This window comes from Montipora capricornis, chromosome 5, assembly GCF_036669925.1.
Source record: "Montipora capricornis isolate CH-2021 chromosome 5, ASM3666992v2, whole genome shotgun sequence".
Taxonomy (NCBI): Eukaryota; Metazoa; Cnidaria; class Anthozoa; order Scleractinia; family Acroporidae; genus Montipora; species Montipora capricornis.
This window is the reverse complement of record NC_090887.1, coordinates 25,250,784-25,278,283: the sequence shown is the minus strand read 5'-3', so window position 1 is coordinate 25,278,283 and position 27,500 is coordinate 25,250,784. Positions and strand designations below refer to the sequence as shown.

Sequence of the window (27,500 nt, the reverse complement as noted above, 5' to 3'; positions counted from 1 at the left end):
AATTTGACCGTGGGAGATCTGGGTACGAGATTAGGGGCCACCTTGGCGGTGATGTCTCTAAAAAGGCTTGTGATGGATGTATGAGGCCACCTAAGCAGAAACAGCCATAAGTCAAAAAGGGACTTGGGCGAGTGCTGAAATATGTAGATGTAGATGACTCAGTGGTTTAACGTCCAAAGCTTTACGTTCGTCACCTTTATAAAACTACACAATAAAACTAGAAGTAACAGGCTTGTATGGTCGCGTAAGTTACAAAATAAAGAATAAAGGATAAAGAACTTGCAAATGTTGTGAAAAACGTACTTAACGTTTGGATAAAAAGGTACATGCACATTGACATAAAACGTAAACCGTAAAAAATTGTTATCTTAAAATCCTGTCAATGCTTTTTAAGGCGCTGTTACACTGTGCAATTTTTCTTGCAACTTGTCTCGCAACGCCATTTCTACAAATGTTCTCACATAACGGAAACAAGTTGTTTTACGGGTGTTACACTGAGCAACGTTTCATGCAACTTGTCTCGTTTCGATGATCACATGAGGTTAAAAGCCCGCCTTCAACCAAAAGGCTTTTCGACCGTTTGTTTTTGTTATGGAAATTCGCATTGTTTATTGTGGCAATCTGATTAGATGAATTTCAGCTTTGGTGGGATTTTCATATCTGAAAATTGTTCCACGGTACGCAATGCCTGTCGGTTGAAAGTGGGCCTTTAAAGGAACATTTTCATTGGCTGGTGCCGCAAACCGTTGCGACACAAGTTGCAGGACAGATGTTACACTGTGCAATTGCAGCCGTTGCGGAAAGTAGACTCTACTTTCCGCAACGGTTGCTGCAACTGGTCTCGCAACGTTTTTGGCCGTTGCAGGTATGTTACATTGGGCAATGATTCGTGCAACTTGTCTCGCAACGCCGTTGCGAGACAAGTTGCACCAAACGTTGCACAGTGTAACAAGGTGTAATTGGCTGGGAGATAAAATCGTAGGCAATGAAATAAATGCATATACTCCTTTATGAATTTACCGTTTTTGGCATTAGGTTAAAAAGTCGTAGAGGGAGAGGTATCCCACCAACAGTCTGCGGCCTATTGTATGTGGCAAATACGTAGCGGAATGAGTTTTGAAGAAAGGAAATCTTGAATCGACAGGGGCACCCAACGAGAATATAGTTCAAAACCACTGAAACAGCATTGTTAAACGTATTTTAGTATTTAAACGACAGATATAGGCATATTTTTATCCCCTAAAAATTTTTCATCTGTTCGGATTTCCTAGCTGAAAGTCTAGTGATCCGAAAATTACAGGGATCAAAACTTACCTTTTCGAAAATTTCAGCCAGAAAAAAGGCTCCCGAAAATTCTAGGTGACCTTTTTAGGGTAAAAATCCGCTAAAAATGGGCAATCATACCATTTTTTAGATGTTCGAAAATCCTAGGACACGCAGGCAAGGAAGAAACTTTAAAAGAAATGTTCCGAAATTTCTAGATCTTAAATCGTCTTCTGAACAGATATTTTCCGAAAATTGACGTTGGGTGCCCCTGAACCGAGCGCACATGCATCAGTGAATGAACTAGTGAATGAAGGGGTAGTTTCTAAAGAAACTGTGGTGCTGCGTCGGTGGGGAAGTAGTATACAAAAATTAGGTTTTATCAACGGAGTTGCTAATGTAAATTGGCCACCGTACAGAGATTCTAAAAGCTGACGTTTCGAGCGTTAGCCCTTCGTCAGAGCGAATCGCTCTGACGAAGAGTGAATGAACTAGTCGTGTGCCGTATTTTTATGTGTTTTGCGTGTGCTGAAGATGGGAGTTTTAATGAGACTGTATCAAACCTTTTCAGGCAGTGTAAGTCTTGAAACTCGTGATTCGATCAAGAAGCGAGGGAACGATTTCTAGATCTATGCTAGTTAAAATCATGGCACCTCGGAATAGAGATAGAACGCGCGCAAATTATTCGTTTCCACCTGACTTCATTGGCGGGCGGCTATTAATTCATTTCGAGTTTTTGTCTGATTGTTTGATGACCACTTTCTTAAAACTAAACTCTTTGATCTTATCTGGGATAAAGAAGAAAATACAACCTGATTCCCCAGTCAAGAAAGCCAATGGGAACAAACCTAAAATAGTTAAGGGACCAATTTACTTTCGCTTTCTACGCATAGTAAGTAACACGTATGTGAACCGACAATTATTCAAAATTCTAAGTACCCCTCAGGCTATCAGGACATCGTTAAGGTTCATCGCACAGAAGAAGGGGGATTGTAAGAGAATTGAGATCGTTCTCTGTTGACGGATAGGTTGTTTCTTGTGCTCATCAGAGGATAACCTTTGTTATTAGAAAACAAGATTTTAATGAACAAGGTGCGTATTCGTAAACAACCACAGGCGACCCATGGCCAAGCTCAGTGAACATGGCCGACAAAAATGGGAATCCCTATAAAAAGCTTGAGGAGATAATTATATGAAAAAAATCTCAATTAACAAGCCTAACCTTATTGGGTAGCTTCCTTCCTGTGTGGCTATTTTCCAGATCCGACGCCATTTTTCAATTTCTCAGTTGTCAACGTTTATAATAAAATCCTAAGGCCGGAGACTGAAGTCTCAGGAGCCACCAATTTTAGTCAAATATTCCTGGATAAAATGTTCCCACGGTCACAATTCCACATCACAATCAATTGACCCACTATCAACGCAATAGCAGTCCTGCGAGCAACGTCAGACGATGAATATTGCAACAAAACAGCTTTCGAAGGCGGTGCTTTATCACCAAAGTTGCTACGACTTCGACCGACTTTTTCGAAAAGTGGGACCCAGGGAAATAAAGAAATTAGCGTTTGACAAACTACGGTCTGCCACTCCGGTAAGGGTCAGTTTGATCAACGGTCGAAGCCGTGGCAACTTTGGTGATAAAGCACCGCCTTCGAAAGCCGTTTTGTTGCAATATTCATCACCTGAAGTTGCTCTCAGGACTGCTATTGCGTTGATAGTGGGTTGAGATGAAAGTTCAATCTTTGTCAATTGATTGTGATGTGGAATTGTGACCGTGGGAACATTTTATCCCGGAATATTTGACTCAAATTGGTGGCACCTGAGAATTCAGTCTCTGGCCTTGGGATCTTATTATCAAGGTCGGGCCGACCCTGTATTATAACCGTTGACAACCGAGAAATTGAAAAATGCTCAAATCGCGCCAGATCTGGAAAATCAATAAGGTTAGGCTTGTTAATTGAGATTTTTTTGCTACAATTATCTTCTTAAGCTTTTTATTGGGATTCCATACAAGTTCTTATATTTTTGTCGGCCATGCTCACACTGAGCTTGGGACTTGACATTCAGTTCACGAATACATGAATGTAAAGTTTTGACGCTAAATCATTAACAGGCTAAATTTTAAAAGTGAATTTTTAAAATAGCCGATAAGCTTATGACTATGGTGGTCCCTGATTTGTGTTTAAACTTTCGCAGCTGCCTTTGTCTTGCAAACTGCGTGATGGTCCAATCTGTAAACTGTCGGACAAAAGATTATGTCCTCAATAATAATCTGTGACACTTGCGACACCATTTGTTGAACATATTACCAGTTTAGATATAATCTGTGCAAAGAGTCATAAACATACTTGAACCCCATAAACGGACAAATGAGTGGACTTTGAGGGAGTTTCTGTCTATTAAAATTGACGGGATTAAAAGATCTTTTTCGCGGAAAAAAAGTTGAATGCGAAGAATCCATATTGGACAGACATCACGCAACCTGTGGTCTGCAGTGTGAACTTTCCTCTTTAGAATGTATTTCTGTTTCTTATCTCTCTTCGGAACAGCCTTTCCTGAGCGAAAGACAAAAACATTTTTTTGTTTTATGAGAATTTAATGTTTCGTTCTTTGTCATCACTTTCTTTGTCTGCGGTTGACTGACCACCTGATGAAAGACAAATTGTGATATTTATTAGCATATTTAGTTACCAAGCTCTTATTGCATATTAATTATATTTGTTGTAACTTTGTTTTCCCCGTCTAGGGGACCAGCTTGTTTGTACCAGATCCATATTATAAGCATGATGCATGCTAAAATCGCCTGTGTCTACGGCAGAAAATGATTCCAAGTTCTTATGAGCCTATAGGATCAGACTTTCCCATCGAAAGCGACCAAGTTCTCGAGTCAAGCACGGTTGGCAGCTCAGAACAATCAAAATGGCGGAGAGCTTTCTCAGGACTACGCCAATTAGACAAGAGTTTTTTTGTTTCAAAGGCCTTCTACTTCTTCTTCTACACGGCTTTGGGGACCCTTTTCCCATTTTTCAGTTTGTTCTATAAGCAGCTATGGCTAACTCCAGGTCAAATTGGACTGTTGCTCGCTTTGAGACCAGCTGTAAAACTCGTGTGCTTGCCGCTGTGGAAAATGGTGTCAGACAGGTACAGCAAACCCAAAGTGGTCTATTTTATCTCAATTCTTGGATGGATTATAGGTTATTTCGGGCAATCGTTCGTTTATCCCTCGAATTTACCATGTTATGGATATTCGAATGAAGGATTAATCATTCAGAACAGTGTGTCTCCTTTATCCCCACCAAATCAATTTAACTCAAGCACCGCCAGTCCGGAGAAGAACATTACATTGCGAGGAGTTTTTCTGGATTCAGATCTTCCTCGCTCGTTTCAAAAATGGGATCCTAGAATTTATCGGAACTTAAACAACAGAGGGAAACAAAATGAACTTTTATTAAGCGATGGTAAATCGACGAAAAGGAAGGAAGTTTCTCAAGCGTTACTTTCACAATTGGATGGTCGCGATGCAAATTCAAAACATGTAAATTCAGAAAAAGAAATATCCGGGCAACGAGGTGAGACTGTTGCAAGCTCATCCCCCAACGAGAAACTTGGAGACACACCGAGCAATAAGCTATCATTTGAGGATTCACGCGATAACGCTAAAGGCGATGCCTTTCACAACGAGGGCGAAATGAAAAGTCAACTCTTGGCCGATTCAACATCATATCAAATAATAGAAAAGAACGGCTCCGATGTGATCAAACCGTACGAGAAAAGTGGCGATGTGACCCCGAGCCCAAGACCTCTTAATGATTTCCGTGTCAAATTCAACGCGTGGATTTTTCGATGCCTGATCCTGATCGTTATTTTGACTGAAATCATCACCACGCCAACGCCTATGCTGGCTGATAGCGCCATTGTCCAATCTCTAGTCGAAACTAAAAGTGAGTACGGCAAACAAAGGTTATTTGGCTCGCTGGGTCTCGGCCTTGCCGCAGTTCTTGTTGCAGTGTGGGTTTCCGTGTTCACCAGCTGTCTTCATACAGACACCATCAATTACCTGCCTTGTTTCTACTTGTTTGAGATTGCCATTGGAGCCACTGTATGGGTGTCACTGTTTGTCAAGTTCGATCGACCACTTGGCGAAGAGAACGTTGGATACGAATTCCTGGAGGCCATGCGGATGTTTAAGACCTTTAGAAATGGCGTGTTCTTGGTGACCCTGTTCTCGTTTGGCTTCTTTCATAGCCTACACTACTCGTTTCTGTTCTGGTATCTTCAGGATCTTGGTGGTACACCTGTACTATTTAGCATCATTTTGTTAATGTATTGCCTTGCGGAAGTAGTCACCTACTTCCTGTCCGGACACTTGGTGGATGCCATCGGTCAACAGGGTATGATCTGCCTTGCTTTTGCATGCTACACTGCTAGATTCCTTATGTACACCTACCTGACCGATCCATGGTTTGTGATTCCAATGGAGTTGGTACAAGGAATTACATATGGAGGAGTATGGTCAATTGCTGCTGTTTATGTAAATGCACCACCAGGTGAGATCATTGTGTCTTTAGAGGGTTTAATTTGCAGATCAAACGACCAAATAATTGAGGAACTCTCATATTGAGGCAGTGTGGCCCAGTGGTTAGGGCGCTTGCCTTGAGATCCGGAGATCCCGGGTTCATAACCCGCTCTGACCACTCGTTGAATTTGATCCTGGTAGTCCCAGGTTCACCTTCCCAGCTTGTAAATAGCGAACTGGTTTGCCTCCAGCCAGTTGGGATTCTTAACAGTTGTTGTTGCTGTTGTTGTGTTCCATCATTTCGTTGTGTTTCCTTGGCCCTGAAAAGCCCCTATGGGGAGTGGTCAATTAAGTATGTATTGTATTGTATTGTATTGTAGCGGCAGACTTATTGTCTCACTGATGGATCAACTGAATGACTAACTTACTGACCGACTGACTTACTATCTGATTGACAGATTGACCGACTGGCTAAATGATTGACTGATAGAAACAGCAAAAGAACAAATGGTCTTATGGCCATAGTTGCACTCCTCCCCTCTTTCCTTGGAATTGCTGGATTGTTTTTTGGTTGTTACTTTTCATTTTGAAGCCTAAATTCCTTTTCCTCTTGCAGAAGCAACATCCATGGTTCAGAGCATTCTTCACGGAAGCTACTGGGGCATAGGAATGGCATTGGGCTCAGCAATCAGCGGTGTTATTATTGATGCTGTAGGGGCACGCACCCTCTTCCTCATCGCGGCAGGAGTCACTTTCATGTTGTGCATGTTTCACTTGGGAATTGACATTTTCAACAAAATGAAATCTTTGGAAGAGGAACAAGAACGGAGACTGGCAGCAAGCCGTGGGGAGACCACGAGAAAGGGCAAGAAAAAAGAGAAAGACAAAGATTTCATTGGGGCGGCGGCTGCTCCCCTGGTGCCTTGCCTTCTCTATGGAAGATAAAAGCCAATTTTGTGCCCATGCAATAGCCCCCGAATACAAAATTGGCTCAGAATTTCTTCTTCTTTAACTTGTAATTTAATCGTGGAGGACATAAGTACGTTAAGTCGAATTCCAGGTTCCTTTCACATTCCCTGTTTTCCTCGGGCCTTTATTCCTTTTCGTCCAATTTTCGCGCATCTGGCGGGCGCAAAGGACCGCAATACGTGTTGACGAAGTCACAATTGCTTTGCTGTTACTTCATTTTCCGATAATATAGTGTTTTCAAGAGAATAAAATGTGGAAATGCAAAGCCAAATCGAACGTAAAATACGTCTCCCCTCCGTCAATTTAAAACTTCTATAGAATTTCAAAGAATCCTCCTTTCCGCCTCCTCTTCGTCTTTTCCTTACATCAGAAAACTAAAGGATTTTCGTGTTGTTCACAAAGAATCGCAAATATTACATTTTTTGAACGAACTAGTGCAAATATACACTTCTATCATATCATTTTCCTATCATCTCTTGATAGGCAACATGGACTATTTCAACAATGTAGTAGGTTTTTTCAGGCTTATTGAAGTCTAACGAAACCGCAGTTGATTATTCAAATGAACAGTATTGATCAAAGACATCATGAAATTTACGTGGTGTAGGAACGTGACAAGTTTTCTTCGTTGTAAGGTGTCATCCGTCTGTTTAATCACAAGTTTGTCCCACCTTGGACGAACCATCTAACTTTTGCCCAGAGTGACCCAAAGAATAAATCTTATTTGAAACGATGTACACTTATTTAAAAATCTAAAATTGGTTATACTATCTTAACACACGTAAATGTAGGAGAAAATATTTTTATTAGCCAGTATCACCAGCCAGTAAAACTCTTCGTTTGTCCCCCCAAAATTTTGCATAAGCATTGTTTTCATTTCTCGTCCCAAGAGTCCACTTTCCTTTTGTTCCCAATAGAAACTGGAAACAATGCTTATACAAAATTTTGGAGGGGCAAACAAAGAATATGATCGTATTTTTCAGGGGCCGATCTAGGAAGGAAGGGTGGGGGGGGGGGGGGGGGGCGAAGAAATTGCGGCGAGAGCGCACCTGTTTTTGATATTGGCTGTATGGTAAAATGTCTGGTAATTTATCCGGTTGGTGGGGCCGAGGATCCTCCTTTTGATCAATCGAGGCCTGAGATATAAGTTTGTGACTAGTTAATAGAAATAAAACTAATCTTACCAAATTTTTGTTGGTTTTCTTTTACGTGGGGATGGGAGGGAAATTTAAATCCCCTATAAGAGTGTTGTCTCGTTTTGCACCGGAGCAAGTCATGTCACTGCATACAATCGAAAGTACCATTGACTTGCGGCTGTGGAAACTAGTACAATAATATCAATTTCCAAACTCAATAGTGCATTCGGTGGTTCTGTCCACGGCAAATAACACGTTCAAACTTCGCACGAGGGAGAGCTAATAATTCATGCCAGCCCACATATGTAAAGAGAGCACGAACCATTGTTAATTAACAATCAGACCCGTAGCCCTTGAGGGCGAAGGGTCTAATTGTTTTAGTATCACCTAACTAGTCGGGCAGAAAAGGCAATAATAAAGTTAGCAAATGCAAGTTGAAGAAATATTTATTTGGGGTTAAAACGAAAGAAAGCGTCACGCTTTTCGCTACTCGAGAACTATTACTAATAGTCCCTCTAGTAGAGTAGCCAATTAAAATGCAGGATTTGCATTAGTCCACTAGTTGGTTGATACTAACAGTTGTTAGCTATTCTTAAGACGTCTATTGTTTATTTCCACATATGGTGATGAGGGAGTCGATTGGGATTCAGGTTACGGAAGCTCTAGATCTTTGAACAACAATGGCTCTAAATTAGCTAACATCTTATCATATGATTTTAGTCCCCCACGTTGGTCCAGGATGGCGATACTTTGCATGACGTCACCCATAGTTGTCAATGGAGAAACAAAGGTTTATTGACTCTTGAAACAATGAATACTATGTGGGCGGTCGGCAGATTTGAAAATCAAAATAACTTTGTTGTAAATACCTCTTACTAACCGAGTTCGAGGTCCGTACTGTAAGTTACGGACCGAGTTTTTTCCCGTTGATTTATGGCCCAAGAGCGAAGCGCGCGGGCCATAAATCAACGGGAAAAAACGAGGATCCGTAACTTACAGTACGGATCAAGAAAACGAGGTTAGTAAGATATTTATTATATCTCTGAGGTTAACCGGCACGCGACCAAGGAAACTAGACAAAGTGAAGCGGAAGGTTCAACTGCCACAAAGAATGCCGTGCCAAAATCCCAAAAACTAAATCTTCTTGGCTGTTAAGTTTGAAATAGTTGCTTGCAAGATTCAAACAGTTTTCAGTACAAGTTTATGCAACAGAAATGACATGAAAGACTCGCTAGATGATGTTTGGTTGAAATTTTAAATTTAGCGGGCTGTACAGCGGACCGTACTGTAGAATACGGCCAGCTAATTTAGCCAATTACAGCGCGCGTACTATCTGAGAGATATAATAAATATTTGTAAATATTGCACACGGCTATAGAAAATGAATAAGTAAACGGATCCATTCAGGTGATGGCAGTGGAGGGAAAACTATTTGATGCTACCTGATGGGAATTTAAACTTGTTTTCCCATCAAACGTAATCAGCAAAACAATTCTTTCCTGAGATTGCTCTGGACATTCATCACTTCATACCACCGGAATCAAAGGGTACTTCACCAGAGAGGTTACTGACGAGTGAAGAGGTATAATGTTATTTGTTACGAAGTCATTAACAAGCTAATGTAAAGTAATGCCTTCAACCAATCACAATACTTTTACAAAGCACAAAACCATCAAATTTACTCCCACCTATTCTTGTACTGTTGGACGTTAACATATTAATTCCATCCATGCCCGATGGGAATCCGATAGAGCGGGTCTCAACGAGTAAATTGTGGTAAATATACATCAACATCTCCATCTAAATAGGCCATTTCCGAGTTCATGTCTGCCTCCCCTTCAAATACGAGTTTAGTGCGAAGTATTTGTGATGGTAATTAGTTCTACTTTACATGAATGAATGAAAATTAATTTTCATAGGAAAAACTTCGCACCTAGACTCGCTTTGAAGAGGAGGCAGTCATGATCTCGGAAATGGCCCATTGACAAAGGTTGCCAAATCTTGTCAAAGTTTAACGCCGGGCATGCAAGTAAGGGTTTTCTCTACACCCAAATCTGTCTACTCAAAGCAGAAAACTAGACAATTCAAGGCCGTTAAAAAACGGAGGAAAATCAGAACTTGGAAAACACGAAGCCAACGATCATGGTCAGCAGAACATATACAGGAAGTACAACTTTGTGTCCAGTCCCTTTGGAGTGAGTCTCGGTCCACTTGACCTCGTGTGCATCGCTGAGGTGAAGAGAAAGACCAGAGATTTTCAGAACCTTTAAAAAACAAATGATGATGTCAGTTACAGTGATTTCGTCTTTCTGAAGCTATTTAACTCATCATAATCAACAGATCGGCAACAACGTTACTGCAACCCACCGATTAGAACAAAAAAATATGAGCGTGCCGTGAAAAACGCGTGTCAGCTGAGCGAGTCAACACAATTCGTTTTTACCTGACAATCATCAGGCGTAGAAAAGCAAGAACGGAAACAAATTACTTTCAGCTTCAATTTAAAATAGATTTAGTTTAATTTAGTTACCTTGCTGTCTTTGTCAAAGCTGGCCTTGTCTTTTATATCCACTCGGTCAATGCTCACGGACTCAATACCATCCACATCAAGTCCGAACACTTTGATAAAACCCCACTTGGGAAGATCTGGGGCTGAATAGCCATTCTTTTCGACAGAGAATTTTATGCCAGTCTAAAACAAAATAAAATGTTATGAAGGGATTTATTCCAGTATCGATGGCGACTAAAGGATACTCGGAAAACCAGGAATGCACTAAAATCCGAAACACCGAAACGGAACCACCGGGACGAAACCACCGGGAACCATCGAAACGAAGCCAGGGAGACACCGAAACACCAAACTAAAACCACCGGAACACACGAAACAGCTATAAAAACTTGAACAAAACCATCGAAACAGACTCGATTGAAGTATAAAATTTGACCTCCGGGCTGATTGTCGCTTATACTATTAATAATTTCTCGAATGGTTTCCTTCAAGTTTCCTGATTCAGTTGCTCTTTATGCACAATCTTTGCAGATTCCCTAAGCACACCAGAAGATTCTTTCATTTCATTATTTTTCACACAATGATGCGCACATGGCGAGCAAGTGAAAACGAGGTTGGAACAGTGCAAAGACCAAAGCAACAAACAAAAATACGAGGAGACAAAGTAAATAAAGAATGTTAATGCATTTGTAAATTATTGTATTATTGAAATGTACTTGCATTGTGTGCTTGTGTAGAAGGGAACAACTTTGAACAAAACGACTAATTTTACTTACAGTGAAACTACATCACATCACGAGTGTTCCCGCGTGTGTTCCCGCGAAAGGACTTGATGAATGAAAGAGCTACCATAATGCTTAGCGGGCTGTAGCTTATGGCCGCTTGACTTCCGTAATGGTGCGCGTTACAGTTCAATTCGATCACCAAAATATTTAATTATTATAATGCTCATCTTGTTTCCTGGGTCTTCGGAGTGTGTAATTTGAGGCACCGTCTTATTTCCACTTAGATATGTGGGGCGATTAGAAACAATAGCGGCCGTCGAAGTGAATTAGGGGCGGGGAGGGGGGATACATAACTAGCATAATAATGACAGAAAAACGAAACTTCAGAGTCAAGAATGCGACATACAGACAAGCAGTTTCAATGGAAGAGGGAACGCTGGCGTATAGTGAAGCAGAGCCAAACAGAGCAGGGCGGGGTGACATCAACCTCATACCCAGGGCGCTTTTTTCCTGGCCAAAGCCAGGGAAAAGCGCCCTGGGTACGAGGTTGGGGTGACATGGAGTACAAAACGAATCAGCAGAAATCGTAACCCGAATCGCAGCAAAAATCGCCCGTCTAAACAGGCCTTAAAAGGACAGAAAGAAAAAGTCTGTTCAAAATAAAACTATAAAGAGAAACAAGAAAATAATAAACTGGTTCTAAACTGACGATGATGGTCATTTCTATCCGACGCTAAGAAATCAAATGGCGGGTGTAATTATTGTAATGAAAGATAAAGGAATTATTTCTTACCCCATCGCAAGATAGTTTTATGAGCAGATATTTCTCTTTTACCAAAGTGTCTAATGGAAAAAAAAAAGAAAGAAAATATGTCACTATAAAATAATAAAATAGTGTTTGTTCATCAGGTTTCCCCCTATGTGGGTGGACCCGGGATTAAGTCAAGAGAGGTTCGGAGAATTAGGCGATCCCTTCTATGAGGGTCTGGGAGCATGCCCAGTATATAAGTGATTTTAAACGGTCAGTGTTGGAAATGTGAATTGAGTCTGGGTTAATATCTCTGAAACTCTCGGGTTTTGTGCTATTTCAAACAAAAACTTTGCTTATGTAAGCATGTGTTTAAACGATTTTAGCTTAGGAGGGCACGACGGAACAACTCGAGTCACTTCTGGATCCGCACAAGGTTTTTCGTTTCTCGTCCATTTTATCTTAAATCGTGGATTCGCTTTTTTCACCAATCCCATAATACAGTTCATTTTGTGGGGAGTGGAAGGGGGGAGGTATTTGCATTAAAACAATGGATATTTTACCCAAGAGTAAATAATTTGTACTGTTTTTATGTAAAGACCCCCTAAAATGTATTGCATTATGGGATGGTGAAAATAGTCAATTGACTTGTCGACATCCCGGGTGTTAACGAGTCTTGTTCATCTTGTTTAAGTAAGCGGTGTAGCGCCGATACAAAGGAATAACAACTGACTTTTAGATTATTGTTCTCTTTAAACTTAATTACTTAATTTAGTCATAGTTCAATATGTAAAGGTAAACTCTATGTATATAGTTTTTTTCCCTGAGAGTTCTGTATGCGTCGTTTCTACGAGCTGTTACCGTTCATCTTCTGTGAACTTTTGTTTTTTATTCGGCACGGTTATGTAAGTATATTCGTCGTGCTCATTTTGTGTATTTTCATTGCTATTTGGTTGCGTACATTTCACTTATAATTTTGAAATTTCTGTTTCTTTTCAGTTGAATCGCACACGCTTACGTACCGACACTTATTTAAGTCCTTTAATTTGCATTTATGGAATAAAGTATTTTTCAGTGGTGAATTCAATCTGTGGCGGATGATTGTGGTTCTGGTTTCTGTAGCGGCTTGGGCCGTCTACTAGCGGTAAGGGACCGTTCATTATTTATTGGAGGGGGGGGGGGGGGCTGGGTGATTTTAGGGGGGGGGGGGCGGATATTTTGGCCACAAAAAAAGGGGGCGTCTGGAGTAATTGCTGAGTTATGGAGGGGCCTTGAAATTTTAAAAAGGTCAATGTTTAAAATGGAGAAGTTAACCTTTTAAAAAATGGTATTACTCAAAACACTACTAAAACTCTATCTTAATTATACACAACTATTTACAGCAATGCAACAGTAACTGAACTATTATTAAATTGTATAGTTGTTACCCCAGTTCTACAAGTGCAGCAGTGCATCACGAAACCACAAAACTTATATTAAAATCTACTACAGATGTATATTATTAAGTGGTTGAGCTGTTCTGCGAAATAAAGAAAACCATATAAGAGAAGTGTGACATTCTAGGTGTATATGTACAGTAAATGTGAACATTTTTTATAACTACGTTAATAAATAAAAAGTCTAGTCTCCTGGAAAATGTATTCATTAATCATCATCTTAATCGCTATTGTCATCAATAGCGACTGGTTTGAGGCTGGTGCCACCGAGCTTGAGCCCGTCATTGCCGCCAAGCGAGCCGTTCTTCTTGCCTACAAGAAAGACCCCTCAGCAAAGACGCTTGCAGAACTCCGTGCTGCACGCAGCGAAGCTCAGAGGATTGCCAGGCGCTGTGCCAATGACTACTGGTTGAATCTTTGCCAAGACATCCAGCTTGCCGCCGATCTAGGCAACGTCCGTGGGATGTATGAGGGAATGAAGAAGGTGTTCGGCCCAAGTGCCATCAAGACTGCCCCACTCAAGTCAGCTGACGGCGACATCATCAAAGACCGCAGCAAGCAGATGGAGAGATGGGCGGAACACTACCAAGAGCTCTACTCAAGGGAAACCATTGTGACCAATACAGCCCTTGAGAACACCCTTCTGCTGCCCATGATGAACGAGCTGGATGAACCACCAACCATTGAAGAACTCCGCAAGGCCATTGACTCCCTTTCCAGCGGCAAGGCCTCAGGTAGTGACAACATACCCCCTGAAGTCGTCAAGGCCGCAAAGGAGAGCTCCCTCCTACAGCACCTTCACGAGCTTCTAATGCAGTGCTGGGAGGAAGGAGCAGTGCCCCAAGACATGCGAGACGCCAAGATCATCACGCTCTACAAGAACAAGGGCAAGAGGAGTGACTGCAACAACTACCGAGGCATCTCTCTCCTGAGCGTTGTCGGCAAGGCCTTTGCCCGGGTGGTTCTCAACAGACTGCAACTTCTCGCTGAGCGTGTCTACCCAGAGGCGCAGTGCGGCTTCAGGGCCGCCAGGTCAACCATCGACATGGTGTTCTCAGTGAGGCAGCTGCAGGAGAAATGCCGGGAGCAGAGAAAACCCCTGTACCTGGCCTTCATTGACCTGACCAAGGCCTTTGACCTGGTTAGACGTGAAGGACTGTTTGCCCTCCTCCAGCGGATTGGATGCCCCCCCAAGCTTCTGAGCATGATTGTATCCTTTCACCAGGATATGCGTGGGACCGTTCAATTTGACGGATCCTGCTCGGAACCCTTCCCCATCAAGAATGGAGTGAAGCAGGGCTGTGTCCTTGCTCCAACCCTCTTTGGCATCTTCTTCTCTCTGCTCCTCTCCTATGCTTTCCGGGACTCTGAAGACGGAATCTTCATCCACACTAGGAGTGATGGAGGCCTCTTCAATCTGTCACGTCTCCGGGCAAAGACAAAGGTGCAGAAAGTGCTGATCAGAGAGCTCCTCTTCGCTGACGATGCTGGAATAGCAGCCCACTCGGAGGCAGCACTGCAGCGGCTCATTGACAGCTTTGCAGCTGCCTGTACAGAGTTCGGCCTCACCATCAGCCTGAAAAAGACACAGGTCATGGGTCAAGACGTCAGCAACGACCCGAGCATCTCGATCGGCGACCACACCCTCGAAGTGGTGGACATGTTCACCTACCTCGGGTCCACCATCTCCAGCAACCTCTCCCTTGATGCAGAGCTGAACACGAGGATTGGCAAGGCAGCAACAGCATTGGCCCGCCTGACAAAGAGAGTGTGGGACAACACCATGCTCTCCACAAACACCAAGATGAGAGTCTACCAGGCCTGTGTACTGAGCACTCTCCTCTACGGCAGTGAAGCATGGACCCTCTAATCCTACCAGGAACGCAGGCTCAATGCTTTCCACATGCGCTGCCTCCGCAGACTCCTTGGCATCACCTGGCAAGACCGCGTCACCAACATCGACGTCCTGGCCAAGGCAGGGATGCCCAGCATATTTGCCATCCTGACCCAGAGACGTCTGCGCTGGCTTGGCCATGTCACTCGAATGGATGACGGCCGCATCCCCAAAGACATGCTGTTTGGGGAGCTGGCCACTGGCACCAGACCCACAGGACGTCCAGCCCTCCGCTACAAGGATGTGTGCAAGCGTGATCTGAAGGCTGGTGGGTTCAACCCCTCCGACCTAGAGTCAGCAGCCTCGGACCGATCTGGCTGGCGGTCCACCACACAAGCAGTCATCAAGGAAGCAGAGGAGAGGAGAGCAACCCGCTGGGAAGAGAAACGCCTTCGCAAGGAGCAGCTGCTACAGTCAGCCCCATCCCAGACAGGAAGACAGGAGCCGGTCTTTACCTGCAGCAGATGCAACAGGCAATGCAGGTCCCGCATCGGCCTTTACAGCCACACCGGCGCTGCAACACAAAGTGACAAGCCTGGGCGCAGTCTACCATGGTCTCTCGAGATCGACGGAGCCATCAATCGCTATTGTCATCACCATCATGGTTGCCATCATCGTCGCCATCATAGTCATCATCATTTAATATGATGACTGGTATATGAAATGAATCATATATGAACTGCGGATATAAAATCAAGTGAAGCTATGATATTCACAGTTATGAACGCAATTTTTACAATTGCGTAGAGAAGATTGCGTTCATAACTGCGAAGATCATAGCTTCACTTGATTTCATATCCGCAGTTCATATATGATTCATTTCATATACCATTCATCATTGATTCATTCCTCACGGGACCATTAGAACCCACAAATGACCAGTTGCCAACATCAGTGGCTTCATAGCTTAGTTGGAAAGAGCGTCGCACCGGAATCGCGAGGTCACGGGTTCAAACCCCATTGAAGTCCTGGATTTTTCAGGTTTCTCTACGCTAATGCTAAAATTGCGTTCATAACTGCGAAGATCATGGCTTCACTTGATTTCATATCCTCAGTTCATATATGATTCAATTCATATGTCATTTCATAAATGATTCATTCCTCACGGGACCATTAAAACCCACAAATGACCAGCTCCCAACGTCAGTGGCTTCATAGCTCAGTTGGTTAGAGCGTCGCACCGGAATCGCGAGGTCACGGGTTCAAACCCCGTTGAAGTCCTGAATTTTTCAGGCTTCTCTACGCAAAAATTGCGTTCATAACTGCGAAGATCATAGCTTCACTTGATCATTTAATTGATCATTTAATATCGTCATCGTCATCCTCATCATCATCAGATGACACATCGGATGGCGAGCTACACCCCCAGTTAATAAACCCCCCTCTCCCCCCCCCCCCACCTCCGATAAATAATGAACGGTCCCTAAGGGTTTTGTTTGAAATTTCACTTTCTGTAGGTTATCATATGGGCAACGAGTGATCATGAAATATGTGATTACTTTGAGGGACGTGGATACTTCGTTTTCTCTTACCGTCGCTTACACCGGCTCCCAAGCAGATGTCATTGATTTAGGGCGTGGCCTTTTGACTTACATTACGATTATCTATCGATAGGCAACAGCTATTAGAGTTCTATTACTGTTTATCAGTGTCGTCCAATGGAAAAGAACGTTGTTGTTATTAATCAATGGCCTTACTTAACACCGCGTACCAATCATGTTTCAAAATCATCGCTGTTGTAAGCCCCTGTCTTCTTGTATTTAGCCTTCACATGGATGACTCCTCCCAGATTTCTCAGTCTTTTTTTCCCAATATGAATCACGAAACAAACTCACCAATGGATTCACCATCGTCCCAGAAAAGCTCTCCCTGAGCCTTCCCGTCATCTCCAAGCGCCACAGTTAGACCAACTGGTTTCTTACGGCTGCAAAATCAACAGTAAAGTATCGCCAATTTTTAGATCGATAACCCAGAAAGAATGTTAATTGTGAACTGTGAAGTTACCTGAACGCAGTATTATTGGCAGGTTCCTGAGTAGGAATAATATGACCTCCTCGAATATGAAGTGGGATGTGATCGAGTGGAGCGTTAAGTGTCACGTATTTCTTTCGACTTTGTGTCTCCTTGCCCTGCAATTACACCTGCAAAGTTAGTGCTGAAAGCAGCGTATCTGGTGACTTACTTGGCAATCGTTTTCAACACTGAAATTACTTCAGTTCTGAATGTTATTGTATTCGTCCCTGATGATGGGAAAACACAACAAGAACGGAACGTCTCTGTTTTGTCTGGGATCAACTAGTACACGTCTAGCGCAATGCTCTTTCGATCGTGTCGAAGACCGATCGCAACCTTGCCCTATCACGTGACTTCTCCACGTCCTTTTCCCAACACGTGACATCTCTAACATTTTCACCACCACATCCCCGTTGCCAGGCGAAAGCTAGGGGAGATTGCGATACTCAACAAAACTTGTACATATACTATTACTCTTAGGGCTTAGTTGAATAAATCAACATCAGAAGGAACATTTGATGATGGACGGATTAGTAACCTTGCCTGAGATTCCCAGCTGAACTTCGACATTCTTTGTGTCTTTCTGAGACTACGTTTCTCGCAACTTTCTAAATTAGCCAGTATCAAAAATACCATAATACTATATGTTTGTTCCTCCAAATTTTTACATAAGCATTATTTTATTTTCTCTTAGGACTTACAATGGTCCCAAGAGAAACTGGAAACAATGCTTATGCAAACTTTTGGAGGGACAAACAAAGAGTATTATGGTATTTTTGATATTGGCTAATATGCCTTCACTTAACATTCGACCCTTGCAATTATGCAGGTTGTTTGCCACACGAACACCTACAATCGTGGCCAAAATATCTTGAGATATTGATATATATTGATATATATAGTAATGAGCGCAAAATCACTTCAATCAAAGGAGTATCTTACATTTTCTAATAATTTTCCTCACGTCGGCCTCAAGTGCTCCCAACCCCCCCTCCCCCCCCCCCTTCCTTCCACCCCAATCACAAGCAATGCTGCTGAGGGCAACTCGGCCAGCTTTTCTGATGTTTCCAGAATTCAATTCAACATGGTAAGGAGGGAAGGGGAAAAAGTTATGCGCATGTTTAGAAACCGTTCGTGCTTTATTGACTTCATTGTCAAAAGAGAGAAGTCATCCCAGCACTTATCTGGACAATTTAATCAATTGTCTCTTAAAGACACCTGAAAACTTCAGGTTGCTTAAACGAGATTCGAACCCATGACCTCTGCGATGCCGGTACAATGCTCTACTTACTGAGCTATGAAGCCATTTAGTTGGGATCATGCGCTCCTCCAACAGTTTTGTTCAGGATAGTAGTTCAATGGCTTAATCTCTAACGAGTCTCCTGTGACTGAATGGGAGAGCATGCGAACTAATGATGATGATAATGACGATGATGAAAATCAACTTTAGTGACAAGTCTTGTGGCGCGGGAGCACTAAAATCATGTCTGCGTCATCTTCAAAGCGAGTCTAAGTCCGAAGTTTTTCTTTTGAAAATTCGTTTCCATTCATATGTAAAGTACAACTAATTAGCATCATAAAAAAATTCGCAAGTAGACTCGCATTGAAAAGGAGGCAGACATGAACTCGAAAATGGCCTATTTGGCACACGTACTGGACCAGGAGATGGGCACACGTACTGGACATAGAAATTAAATCAGTTTCACTCGAATCAGATCAAACATTGGTTTTTTGAAGAGAGAAGAAAACCGGAGCCTGACCCTGAGAAACACCTCTCAGAGTAGAGAAGAGAACCAAAAACCTCAACCCACATGCGACGCGGATTCTGGGAGTCGAACCCGGGCCACACTGGTGGGAGGAGAGTGCTCTCATCACTGCGCCATTTCTGCTGCTTCCCAATCGGAAGGTCACAGATTGAAATCCTGTTAGGAATCTCCAACTGGTGTCAGAACGAAAATCCATCATATCTACTTCCCAATTTCTTACCGTGTAATAATCATACCAACGAGAGTCTGGAAGATACGCTTCAACACTCGTTTTTCCCTGCAAAGCATACAAAAACCGAATAATACTTTTTCTGAATTCTTTCCGTCAATTAAACGTTTCCAAGGAATGTTAAAATAATGTAATACAATGTGAAAGCAATAGGTGTTTTCTGCTAGTACCTCATCTAAAACAGGAGATATCAGCAAGCTTGAACCCCAAAGGAACTGGCGATCGATATCCCACGTGACTTTATCTTTCGGGAACCTGTCAATCATAATACATTTTTACCACTGACTTTTTTTTCACGAAATCTTATTTTCACTACGTAATAGAAATGAAACTAAACACAGTTCAGGAGTTGCTATGATCTTAGCAGACGAGGATAAGCTTTGACGGAGCTCGTAGTGACTGAAAACGGGAGAAAAACTTAGAAAGATTATGTTCGAAATCCGTGGGTTTAGTTATCCAGAGCACGTCTATATGCGTTGGGCCTTGCTCGGTGTTCAGAGAAATTTATTCAATTTTTTGTCCCAGACTTGTTTTATGAACATTGTTGGCGTGAACATTTGCAAGCCACAAATTTCCCCAACACCTGTTTCGAGCGTTTGCAAAGGCCGTTTAAACGTTGGTATGATCCTGTCCACAACTTCGTTCCCAGGCCCTTTCCAGTTCGTTTTGTGACAAAGTCCTGTAATCAAGGTATTCACTCACTCGTGCATTAGAGGCCTGATCACAGTGGATCCGTCCATGTTTGCTTTGTAAAACAATGTGTAAAGGTATGGCAATAATCTGTAACGTGTCTCTAGAACTTTACGAGCATCCTTCGCAAATTCAGCGCCAAAAGCGGTGGGATCTTGAGCCTGGAAAAGTCAAATATGTAGAAACAATAAACTGCCGAATAAAGAAAATTGATCCATTTCTATAATGTTCTTCTTTATGCTCTCCAAATGACTTCTGTGTTTTTATTCCTCTTAAAGAATGAACCAATTGTTAACCAATGAAAAATACAGTCAATGTTTAGACTCCCGGTGCTAGCCAGAGTAAGATATTCTAAACTACAGCAATCATCGTGAAATTCTGCTTGTTTTAATCCAAGTTCAATTAATGCTTACAACGGTTACCTTGTTTCCGAATCCGTTGTGATTCCTGGAGAAAGGATAAAACGCTCCAAGCTGTGTCCACCGAAGGCACATCTCGTTTGACGGATGATCAAAGAAACCGCAGACATCGGCTCCAATCTCAAAGAGGAAGAAACCAAAGGTACAGTTCACATTGTAACCAGGTGATACTGCAACCAGACACAGTCTGATGCTACTCTGGTTTGAATCAATTTGAATTCAGCTTAGAAAGTTACGATTCTAAGCAACAGGGTCTCGGAATCGTAACTTTCTAAGCTAAATTAAATTTATTCAATCCATGCAGAGTAGCATCAAGCTATATCTGAAACAATCTCCATGTATTTCACATTAAAGTGCACGTAAACTCAAATAAAGTTCTTCTAGAATAGAGAATAGACCCATGCTTCTCGCATCACGGTCGTGGGTCCAAATTACTGCCAGTTCTGCCAAGTTTACGTGCCTTGCAAGGCACAAAAAAAGCCGCGAAATTCTATGTAACAATGGTGACATATGTTTGCTTTGGATGGGGAGATTTATATTAGGAACGAAAATTATTTGGGTTTAGGTGCACTTTAAGTTATCGAAGAGCACAAACTCACGAAGTGTGTCGCTGTATTTTTAAAAGCTTGCCGCGAACGAAGTTTGCATGAAAAAGATCATCCTTAGGTGACACGAAAACACAGCGTAGAAAACACACGGCTTTACAATGAGGTGTTTTTAAGTGATAGGAAAAACTGAAGAGTGATATGACAAAAATAACTCTATACTCTATAGTCACTTTGACAGGAGGCGTCCGACCGTGTAAAGCCCGAGAGGTCTACTGAATGGATCCTAAAATCATGACACAGAAGGAACAACAGACCAACAAACAAAGTATCGGCTTCATTGGGTCCATTTTTATTCATCTTTTTCAGTTGGTTGCGAAGAACAGAGATCTAGAATGAAGGCAAGAAGTTCGACACAACGCTACAGGTTTGACAGTACGACGATAGGGAAGTTTAGATCGGAGCAAGAGTATGGTATTTCTTATAGAGCACCCGCATGCACAAGGGTTACATGTACGAAGAGGTACGAACGCTTCTTAGTGCACATGCGCAGTGTAGAAGTCGTAATCGTTCTCCAATCTATCTGCGCCCAGTATTGATTGCAGCTTGGTTAATGAGCTTCCTGGTAGAAATTATGTTGCCTGGTGATTCCGGATTCCTATTCTGCGGGAACAAAAATGCTGACAATATAAATGAACTTTATTTAATAACCTGCCAAGTCTTCTAGCGCTGGGATGCTGATATTGGGGACGCTGTACGTTGAAATCAAATCAATAGACCTTATTCACGATGGCCGCCATGTTGGATTTGCTATTATCATGCAAATTAGCAACACACTTCTGAGGGGGCAAACAACACAAGTTCGAGAGTTAATAACCAACACCTTAGCCACACAGATGACTTGTTTCACGTTCATTGAATGTTTATCAACTAAGTAGTAAAATAGAATGATTACACAAGTTATTTCGATGTTTTTTTAGCGAATCATGAGCAGATAACGAAGTAGAAAGTCAAAATGACAAAGGCAATCAAAAGATATAAAATTATTCTAAAAGGTACTTACTTCTAAATTCTAAAATGCACTTTTAGCAATGTTATTTCAATATTTCGACGACCCGATATTCCGCTATTTGCCTTTTGTCCAATGTTTGCCCCCCAGCGTAACACATGGCTAATTTGCATGACAATTTGAAAACCAACATGGCAGCTATCGTGAATAAGACCTATTCATATGTTGGTTTTTGATGAGAGAGGAAAACCGGAGGTCTCGCCGCAGAGTAGAGAACCAATAAACTCAAGCTACATCTGACTCCGAGTCCAGAAATCGAACCCGGGTCAGATTGATGGGGGAGGAGTGCTGTCACCACTGCGCCACCCCAGCTCCCTTATAGCTACTTCAATCTCTAGTGCTTTATATTCCGTGCTTTAATAGTTCTTGTATCACGGTTTCTAGCTACCAGCAATGAACGGAAGCAAAAAAAAGCAGGGATGGCGCAGAGGTCGGAACACTCACCTCCCACCAACGTGGCCGGGGTTCGATTCCCAGATTTGGCGTCATACATGGGTTGAGTTTGTTGGTTCTCTACTCTGCATCGGGAGAGGTTTTTCCCCGGGTGCTCGGACGATTTTCCCCTCTCCTCAAAAACCAACCGACGATTTGATATGAGTTGATTTGATCTGAATTTCTGCATAGTTTCTCTAATAGAATGTATTCGCATTCTCAGTATGGGACTGGAACTAGCTTGCAATGGAAGCTAATGCCGGGAAATATATTTAAAAGTATTTGCATTTGAAAAGATTTCCCCGCATTTATAGCCTCTACTGCAAGCTAGTTCCAGTCCAATACTGAAAATACGAATATGGTCTAGTTCCTCAGCGCTAAATACAGTTGACACTTAAATAAAGTTCATTAGTCAACTGAAACTGTACCTACATATCAGTAAAAGTGAAATGCATACTAAAGAAAATGTACTCACATAAGGAATTCCAAAAAGGTTGAACTCTAGCATTCCTGAAAAAAAAGTACTTTAAAGGTAAATTCCGAAAAAAAAGAAAACAATTGCTTTATCAATAACAGTCGAAAACGTCCTGGGAAATTTGTCGAAAATAGAAAGTCTGTCCTCATCAGTAAGACCATACTTACCAATGATTGACTTATGAAGTTGGTCCCATGATGCCACGTTGTCTCCCAACCAGTGTCCGGCATATTTGCCGCTACTAGGAAACGTTGATCTTGAAATAACAATACTTCGTTTTCCTGTTGCATTCCTTGCTGCTCTGAAATGGTTTAATTGGTTATGAAGAGTAGTGTCTACGGAAAAATCCATTTCAGGTTTATCGAAAATTGGTTGTACTTTCCTTTTTTTTGCGAGCAGCAGTTAATCTAGCCTGCTAACAGGATGTCTCTTCGCGGTCCCACCCCAGTCCCCCCGTTTTCTCAGTCGCCCCGCGAAGAGCCTGCCCATGTTTTGCTGAAAAAACAATTTGTACAATTCTGAAGCTTTTATGAACAGAAATCGTCTAACATGTTGAATTATTGTGAGCCCTTTTCATAAAGTACTCTTAGTGAATTTAATGAAGAGTTTATATTGCTTGATGTATAGACGTTTCTCATACTCACTCAAATGTAGCAAGAGTCTGACTCCATCCATATAAGCTATGGACATTGTAATGCATATCATTGAACTGTCTTGCATTCATACAAACAGTCTTATCAGCCATGATACTTCCTACGATCCCTGCAAGGGGGAAAGGTAGTGTTATATTGATGAATTATTGTTGAAGCTAAAAAATCATTTAACAGAGATACGAGGAGTTCACTTATGGTGTTCCAGAAGCTTCTTGATAACAGCAGTATTACATAAACAGTCTGTTGAGCAAATTCTGTATTAATCTCTTTAAGGTAATAATTAAAAAAGACGACTGGCTTGGCATTCCTAGTAGAGCGTTCTTGACTAGGAAAAAACAAACTCTATAAATTTCTAGATATCACAACACAAGAAACGGACGGATTCGTTAATAAACTGACCACAGGGACATGAGATCAATTTAATATTTCTTAAAACTAAAACAGCCACGAGAGGGATAAACGGTTAACACACTTTAAAATCAGGAGGATTCGAACTCGCAGTCAACCAATCAGAAATCGAAGCTAATACCTGTAACTTTTTCAAAGCCCGGGAAAATGCAGGTGCACCAGCCGTAATTGCTTTCGGTTTTGCATCTTATTGGTGGAAAAAAGGTGGTGCTAGGTTTTAAAGCCAATCACAGGGCAGCGTACTAACAATCCCTCAATTACTTTCCACTCTACTGAGAAGTTCCCTTCTGAGCCCGCGAGACTGAGCACCCCCAGCAAACCATTGCTTTAACGAAAACCGCTGGTCAGCAACCTGGTTCTCGGGCTCGTTTCTCGAAAGTCCCGAAACTTTTCGGGGCATTTTCGGGTGTCACAATTCCTTTTGTATCTCAAGAACGGAGAGGATTCAAGTCGTCAAACTTCACAGACGTGTTCTGGTCTCTTTTCGCATGACGTCACGGCGGCCATATTGGAGGAGTGGAAGAAAGAAACAGCGGCGATGTTGGAATAGTAAAACATTCTTTTGGGAATTGAATTCTATCTCTATGAAAATTCTTTTTTTTTGTTTCAGTACGCAAACATGTCTGCTGGTCACATGAGCGAAACACTCTATACTTCACTGTTCCTTTGGAAACAATGTCAAAGACTCACTGGGTTTGTATGGGGGATAGTCCCACTTGTTTTTGCTGCAGCCTCCCACTTTTCCTTTGACAAAGTTTGCAGGTTCGTTCATGTCCTGTAAATAAGGCGTACAAGAGATTTAGGACGTGTAAAACCCAAGAAGCAAGACGTAACAAAAATGTTGTACTTACGATCCACAATCCGTCGAATTCAATGATTTTGTAAAAGTCCTTGATGAGTTCGCCCCAGTATTTGCTGATGTTTGGGTGAAAATAATCCGGAAATGTGGCATACTGACGATACAGCTGAAATAGAAAGGCGAATAGAAAAATCAAACTCAGAAGTTCAAGTTTTCCAACAGTCAGAATACCAGTTGAGTTTAAAGACCAACCCGGCCATACGAAAAGTGTCGTAGAAACCCTTGCAGCGTTATTGGCCTCTACATTGTTGGCCCAACGTATTCGCCGTGTTGGCAGTTGTTGGTTTTATTGAATATTGTTGGACGATCTTTGATGCCAGTAAACTTTTGTCTATAGCGCCAAGAAGCCAATACCAATATTCCTTTTGTCTGAAGCGTCTCCAGGCATCAAAAAGGCAGGTAATTAAACAATGATAAACTTTTAGAATGAGGAGTTCGGCACAAATTATCGGCGGTGATCTCTTTTTGTCCCAAGACGTTTTCATTAAATCTCAGCTTTTTGAAACCGTTTGACTTGTACGCATGTACACTTCTAAACAATCAATAACACATTTAGGACCCATTTAAATTAAATCACTTGTTAAGAGCGTTTGATGCAACTATCGAAAGCCTGGAGTACCAACTCTTTGGGTATTTTGCGTAGTCCTTCTTGCATTACCAATCGCAGTCTGTATTTCAAATATCATTTTCCTTCGGTTTCCTTTTCCACTGCCGTCAATCATGGGTCATCACGTTAGTAGCGACAGTCAGCAGACCGTTAAAAAGGAAACCGACAAAGTGGATCAAAATCCCGCTAATTTCAACGCTGAATACGACTCACTGATCCATTCGACAGCGAAGCAGGCCGAGTGGGAGACTATCTGCAGCTAAAGTGTTTGACGGCAAACCAGAAAATTGGACGTAGGTCCTCTTTGCTTATTTCAACAAATACAGGCGTTATCCTTTGATTCGCGATTGGGGAAACAACAGTGGCCATGAACTCACCACTGTATTCCACCGCTTTTGGTAACACCACGAAATATTAAAAGACTGCCTGCGCCTGCTGGGAAACCGTATCTATGACGGCGGACCTGAAGTAACTGAAAAAATAAAGTCAAATATATAGCTCACCCTTGTTTGCTCATCCCACGGTAAGCTGTTGTTCACTGTCACATTTTGTAATAACGGCCACACCTTGAACAAACCAAGAAAATAAGATCACAAGGAACACACGTGTCAACTCTGAGAAAACCACATTATTAAGCCTGATTTTCACTAGCGACACAAACACAAGCATAAGTAGTTAATGCTTGTGAAAACGAGCGTCGACATACGCATCAAAATTGAGCACGGCATCCGCCATTTTGTTCAAATGCTCAGTGCGAGTGCGTTAATTGGCCAGACGTAGCAAATTTCCTTGTGCTTATGCTGCGTTTCGTTTTCACACGACGCAAGCGAACGCAAGCATAAGTGCAAGCACAAGGAAAAGGAAACATTTTGATTCTTGTGCTTGCGCATGCGCTTGTGCTTATGCTTGCGTCAACCCCGTTTTCACGATGAAATAAGCACGCTTGTACTTGCGTCGCTAGTGAAAACCAGGCTTTAGAGATTTGTGGTATGTCGCATAGACGTCCTCCTTCCTAAAGGGAACCTCCACTAAAACAACAAAATAACTTTAAGCTACAAAACATAATGTTTACGATTAAAATTATTCAAACTTTTTCCAATGAAAGTGCTTGTATTCGAAAAAAATGAATTTAACAAACGCTTGGTTTGGGGTCAACACTAATTTCCATCCCTCAAACTGACATTGGACATTTCGTAACAATTACATGACGCAATATCCCATGTTAGTATTGACAAGCTTACCGCTGTAAAAAGAATGAAAATAGGCAGAATTACAGCTTTAGTTCAACAAGAAATAGCGTTTCTTAGCTAAGCCGCGCTGATCTACAGTATTTAGGTCTAAAAACCCCGTTGAAGACTTTTAAATTTCAATTGGTTTGCTGGGTGCTATTATGTCAATACTCTAAAAAATTCGACTTTCCGGGAGCTTGTCTCGTTTATAGTCTAGTGGATATCGGAAACTACAAGGTGAAGCCATCGATCCGTGTTCAACTCTTTGCCTCACCTATTGTGAATCTTCTCAGCTTGTTTAAAATCTTTGCTTCGTTGAAGTAGATTTGAAGTCTAAAGTAGATTGCACGTCGTATAAGTTGAATAAAAAGTGAAATGTCAGTTTGAGGGATGGAAATATGTGATTTGCTTTGGCTTTCAAATTTCCCGGGCGCCGCCATCTTGAATAATTGTGACGTGTCGTGGTTACCTTATTGTTCGGACACAAAGAGCGTTTGTTCTAGAACAATAGGGCAACTACGACACGTCACAATTATTCAAGATGGTGGAGCCCGGGAAATTTGAAAGCCAAAACAAGCGTTTTTGAATTAATTTTATTCGGATACAAGCGCTTTCATTGAAAAAAGTTTGAACAATTTTAATTGTAAACATTATGTTCTGTGGATTAAAGTTATTTTGTTGTTTTAGTGAAGGCTCCCTTTGAGCTCAAGTCCCGGCATATCTGGCTAGCGTTAGGATAAATAGTTGGAGACGGAAGATTGAAATGATCTTCGCACTTATCAGGACAATTTATGCAATTTTCTCATATAGACAGCTGAAAACTGTAAGCGGCGTCAACGGGATTCGAACCAATGACCTCTGCGATGTCGGTGCAATACATATAGATTACTTCATGGTAGGTGAGTGCGTA

At 41.9% G+C, this 27,500-nt stretch overlaps 3 protein-coding genes across 3 annotated transcripts in view; 2 read left to right on the top strand and 1 right to left on the bottom strand.

The window, feature by feature from the left end:
* Window positions 1-286, top strand: part of LOC138050011 (dihydrofolate reductase-like) — a 7,167-nt gene extending 6,881 nt beyond the window's left edge. The window contains exon 6 of the mRNA XM_068896504.1: window positions 1-286. This exon is cut by the window's left edge and continues 698 nt beyond it. The gene's annotated coding sequence lies outside the window, so the exon portion shown is untranslated.
* Window positions 287-3,963: 3,677 nt separating this feature from the next.
* LOC138050009 (major facilitator superfamily domain-containing protein 6-like) lies at window positions 3,964-7,936 on the top strand. The gene is made up of 2 exons (XM_068896503.1): window positions 3,964-5,810; window positions 6,396-7,936. The coding sequence occupies exons 1-2, from the start codon at window positions 4,085-4,087 to the stop codon at window positions 6,722-6,724; spliced, it is 2,055 nt and encodes a 684-aa protein (XP_068752604.1). The 5' UTR covers window positions 3,964-4,084; the 3' UTR covers window positions 6,725-7,936.
* Window positions 7,937-9,536: 1,600 nt separating this feature from the next.
* The window catches only part of LOC138050008 (maltase-glucoamylase-like), a 32,068-nt gene continuing 14,104 nt past the window's right edge, over window positions 9,537-27,500 (bottom strand). The window contains exons 10-24 of the mRNA XM_068896502.1: window positions 25,865-25,927; window positions 24,747-24,860; window positions 24,586-24,670; window positions 23,479-23,596; window positions 23,002-23,135; window positions 22,835-22,869; window positions 20,317-20,433; window positions 19,907-20,055; window positions 19,375-19,459; window positions 19,196-19,252; window positions 17,201-17,325; window positions 17,032-17,120; window positions 11,912-11,961; window positions 10,415-10,576; window positions 9,537-10,148 (exon numbers count right to left, since the gene is read on the bottom strand). Coding sequence (XP_068752603.1) covers window positions 9,996-10,148; window positions 10,415-10,576; window positions 11,912-11,961; window positions 17,032-17,120; window positions 17,201-17,325; window positions 19,196-19,252; window positions 19,375-19,459; window positions 19,907-20,055; window positions 20,317-20,433; window positions 22,835-22,869; window positions 23,002-23,135; window positions 23,479-23,596; window positions 24,586-24,670; window positions 24,747-24,860; window positions 25,865-25,927 — 1,536 coding nt within the window. The 3' untranslated portion in view covers window positions 9,537-9,995. The remainder of the gene's footprint in view (window positions 10,149-10,414; window positions 10,577-11,911; window positions 11,962-17,031; window positions 17,121-17,200; window positions 17,326-19,195; window positions 19,253-19,374; window positions 19,460-19,906; window positions 20,056-20,316; window positions 20,434-22,834; window positions 22,870-23,001; window positions 23,136-23,478; window positions 23,597-24,585; window positions 24,671-24,746; window positions 24,861-25,864; window positions 25,928-27,500) is intronic.

Excerpts from the sequence above, each read along its gene's own strand:
- LOC138050009 (XM_068896503.1), top strand. The coding sequence starts at position 4,085 with ATGATTCCAAGTTCTTATGAGCCTATAGGATCAGACTTTCCCATCGAA. Across the intron at positions 5,811-6,395 it reads TTATGTAAATGCACCACCAG|AAGCAACATCCATGGTTCAG; the intron begins GTGAGATCATTG and ends TTCCTCTTGCAG.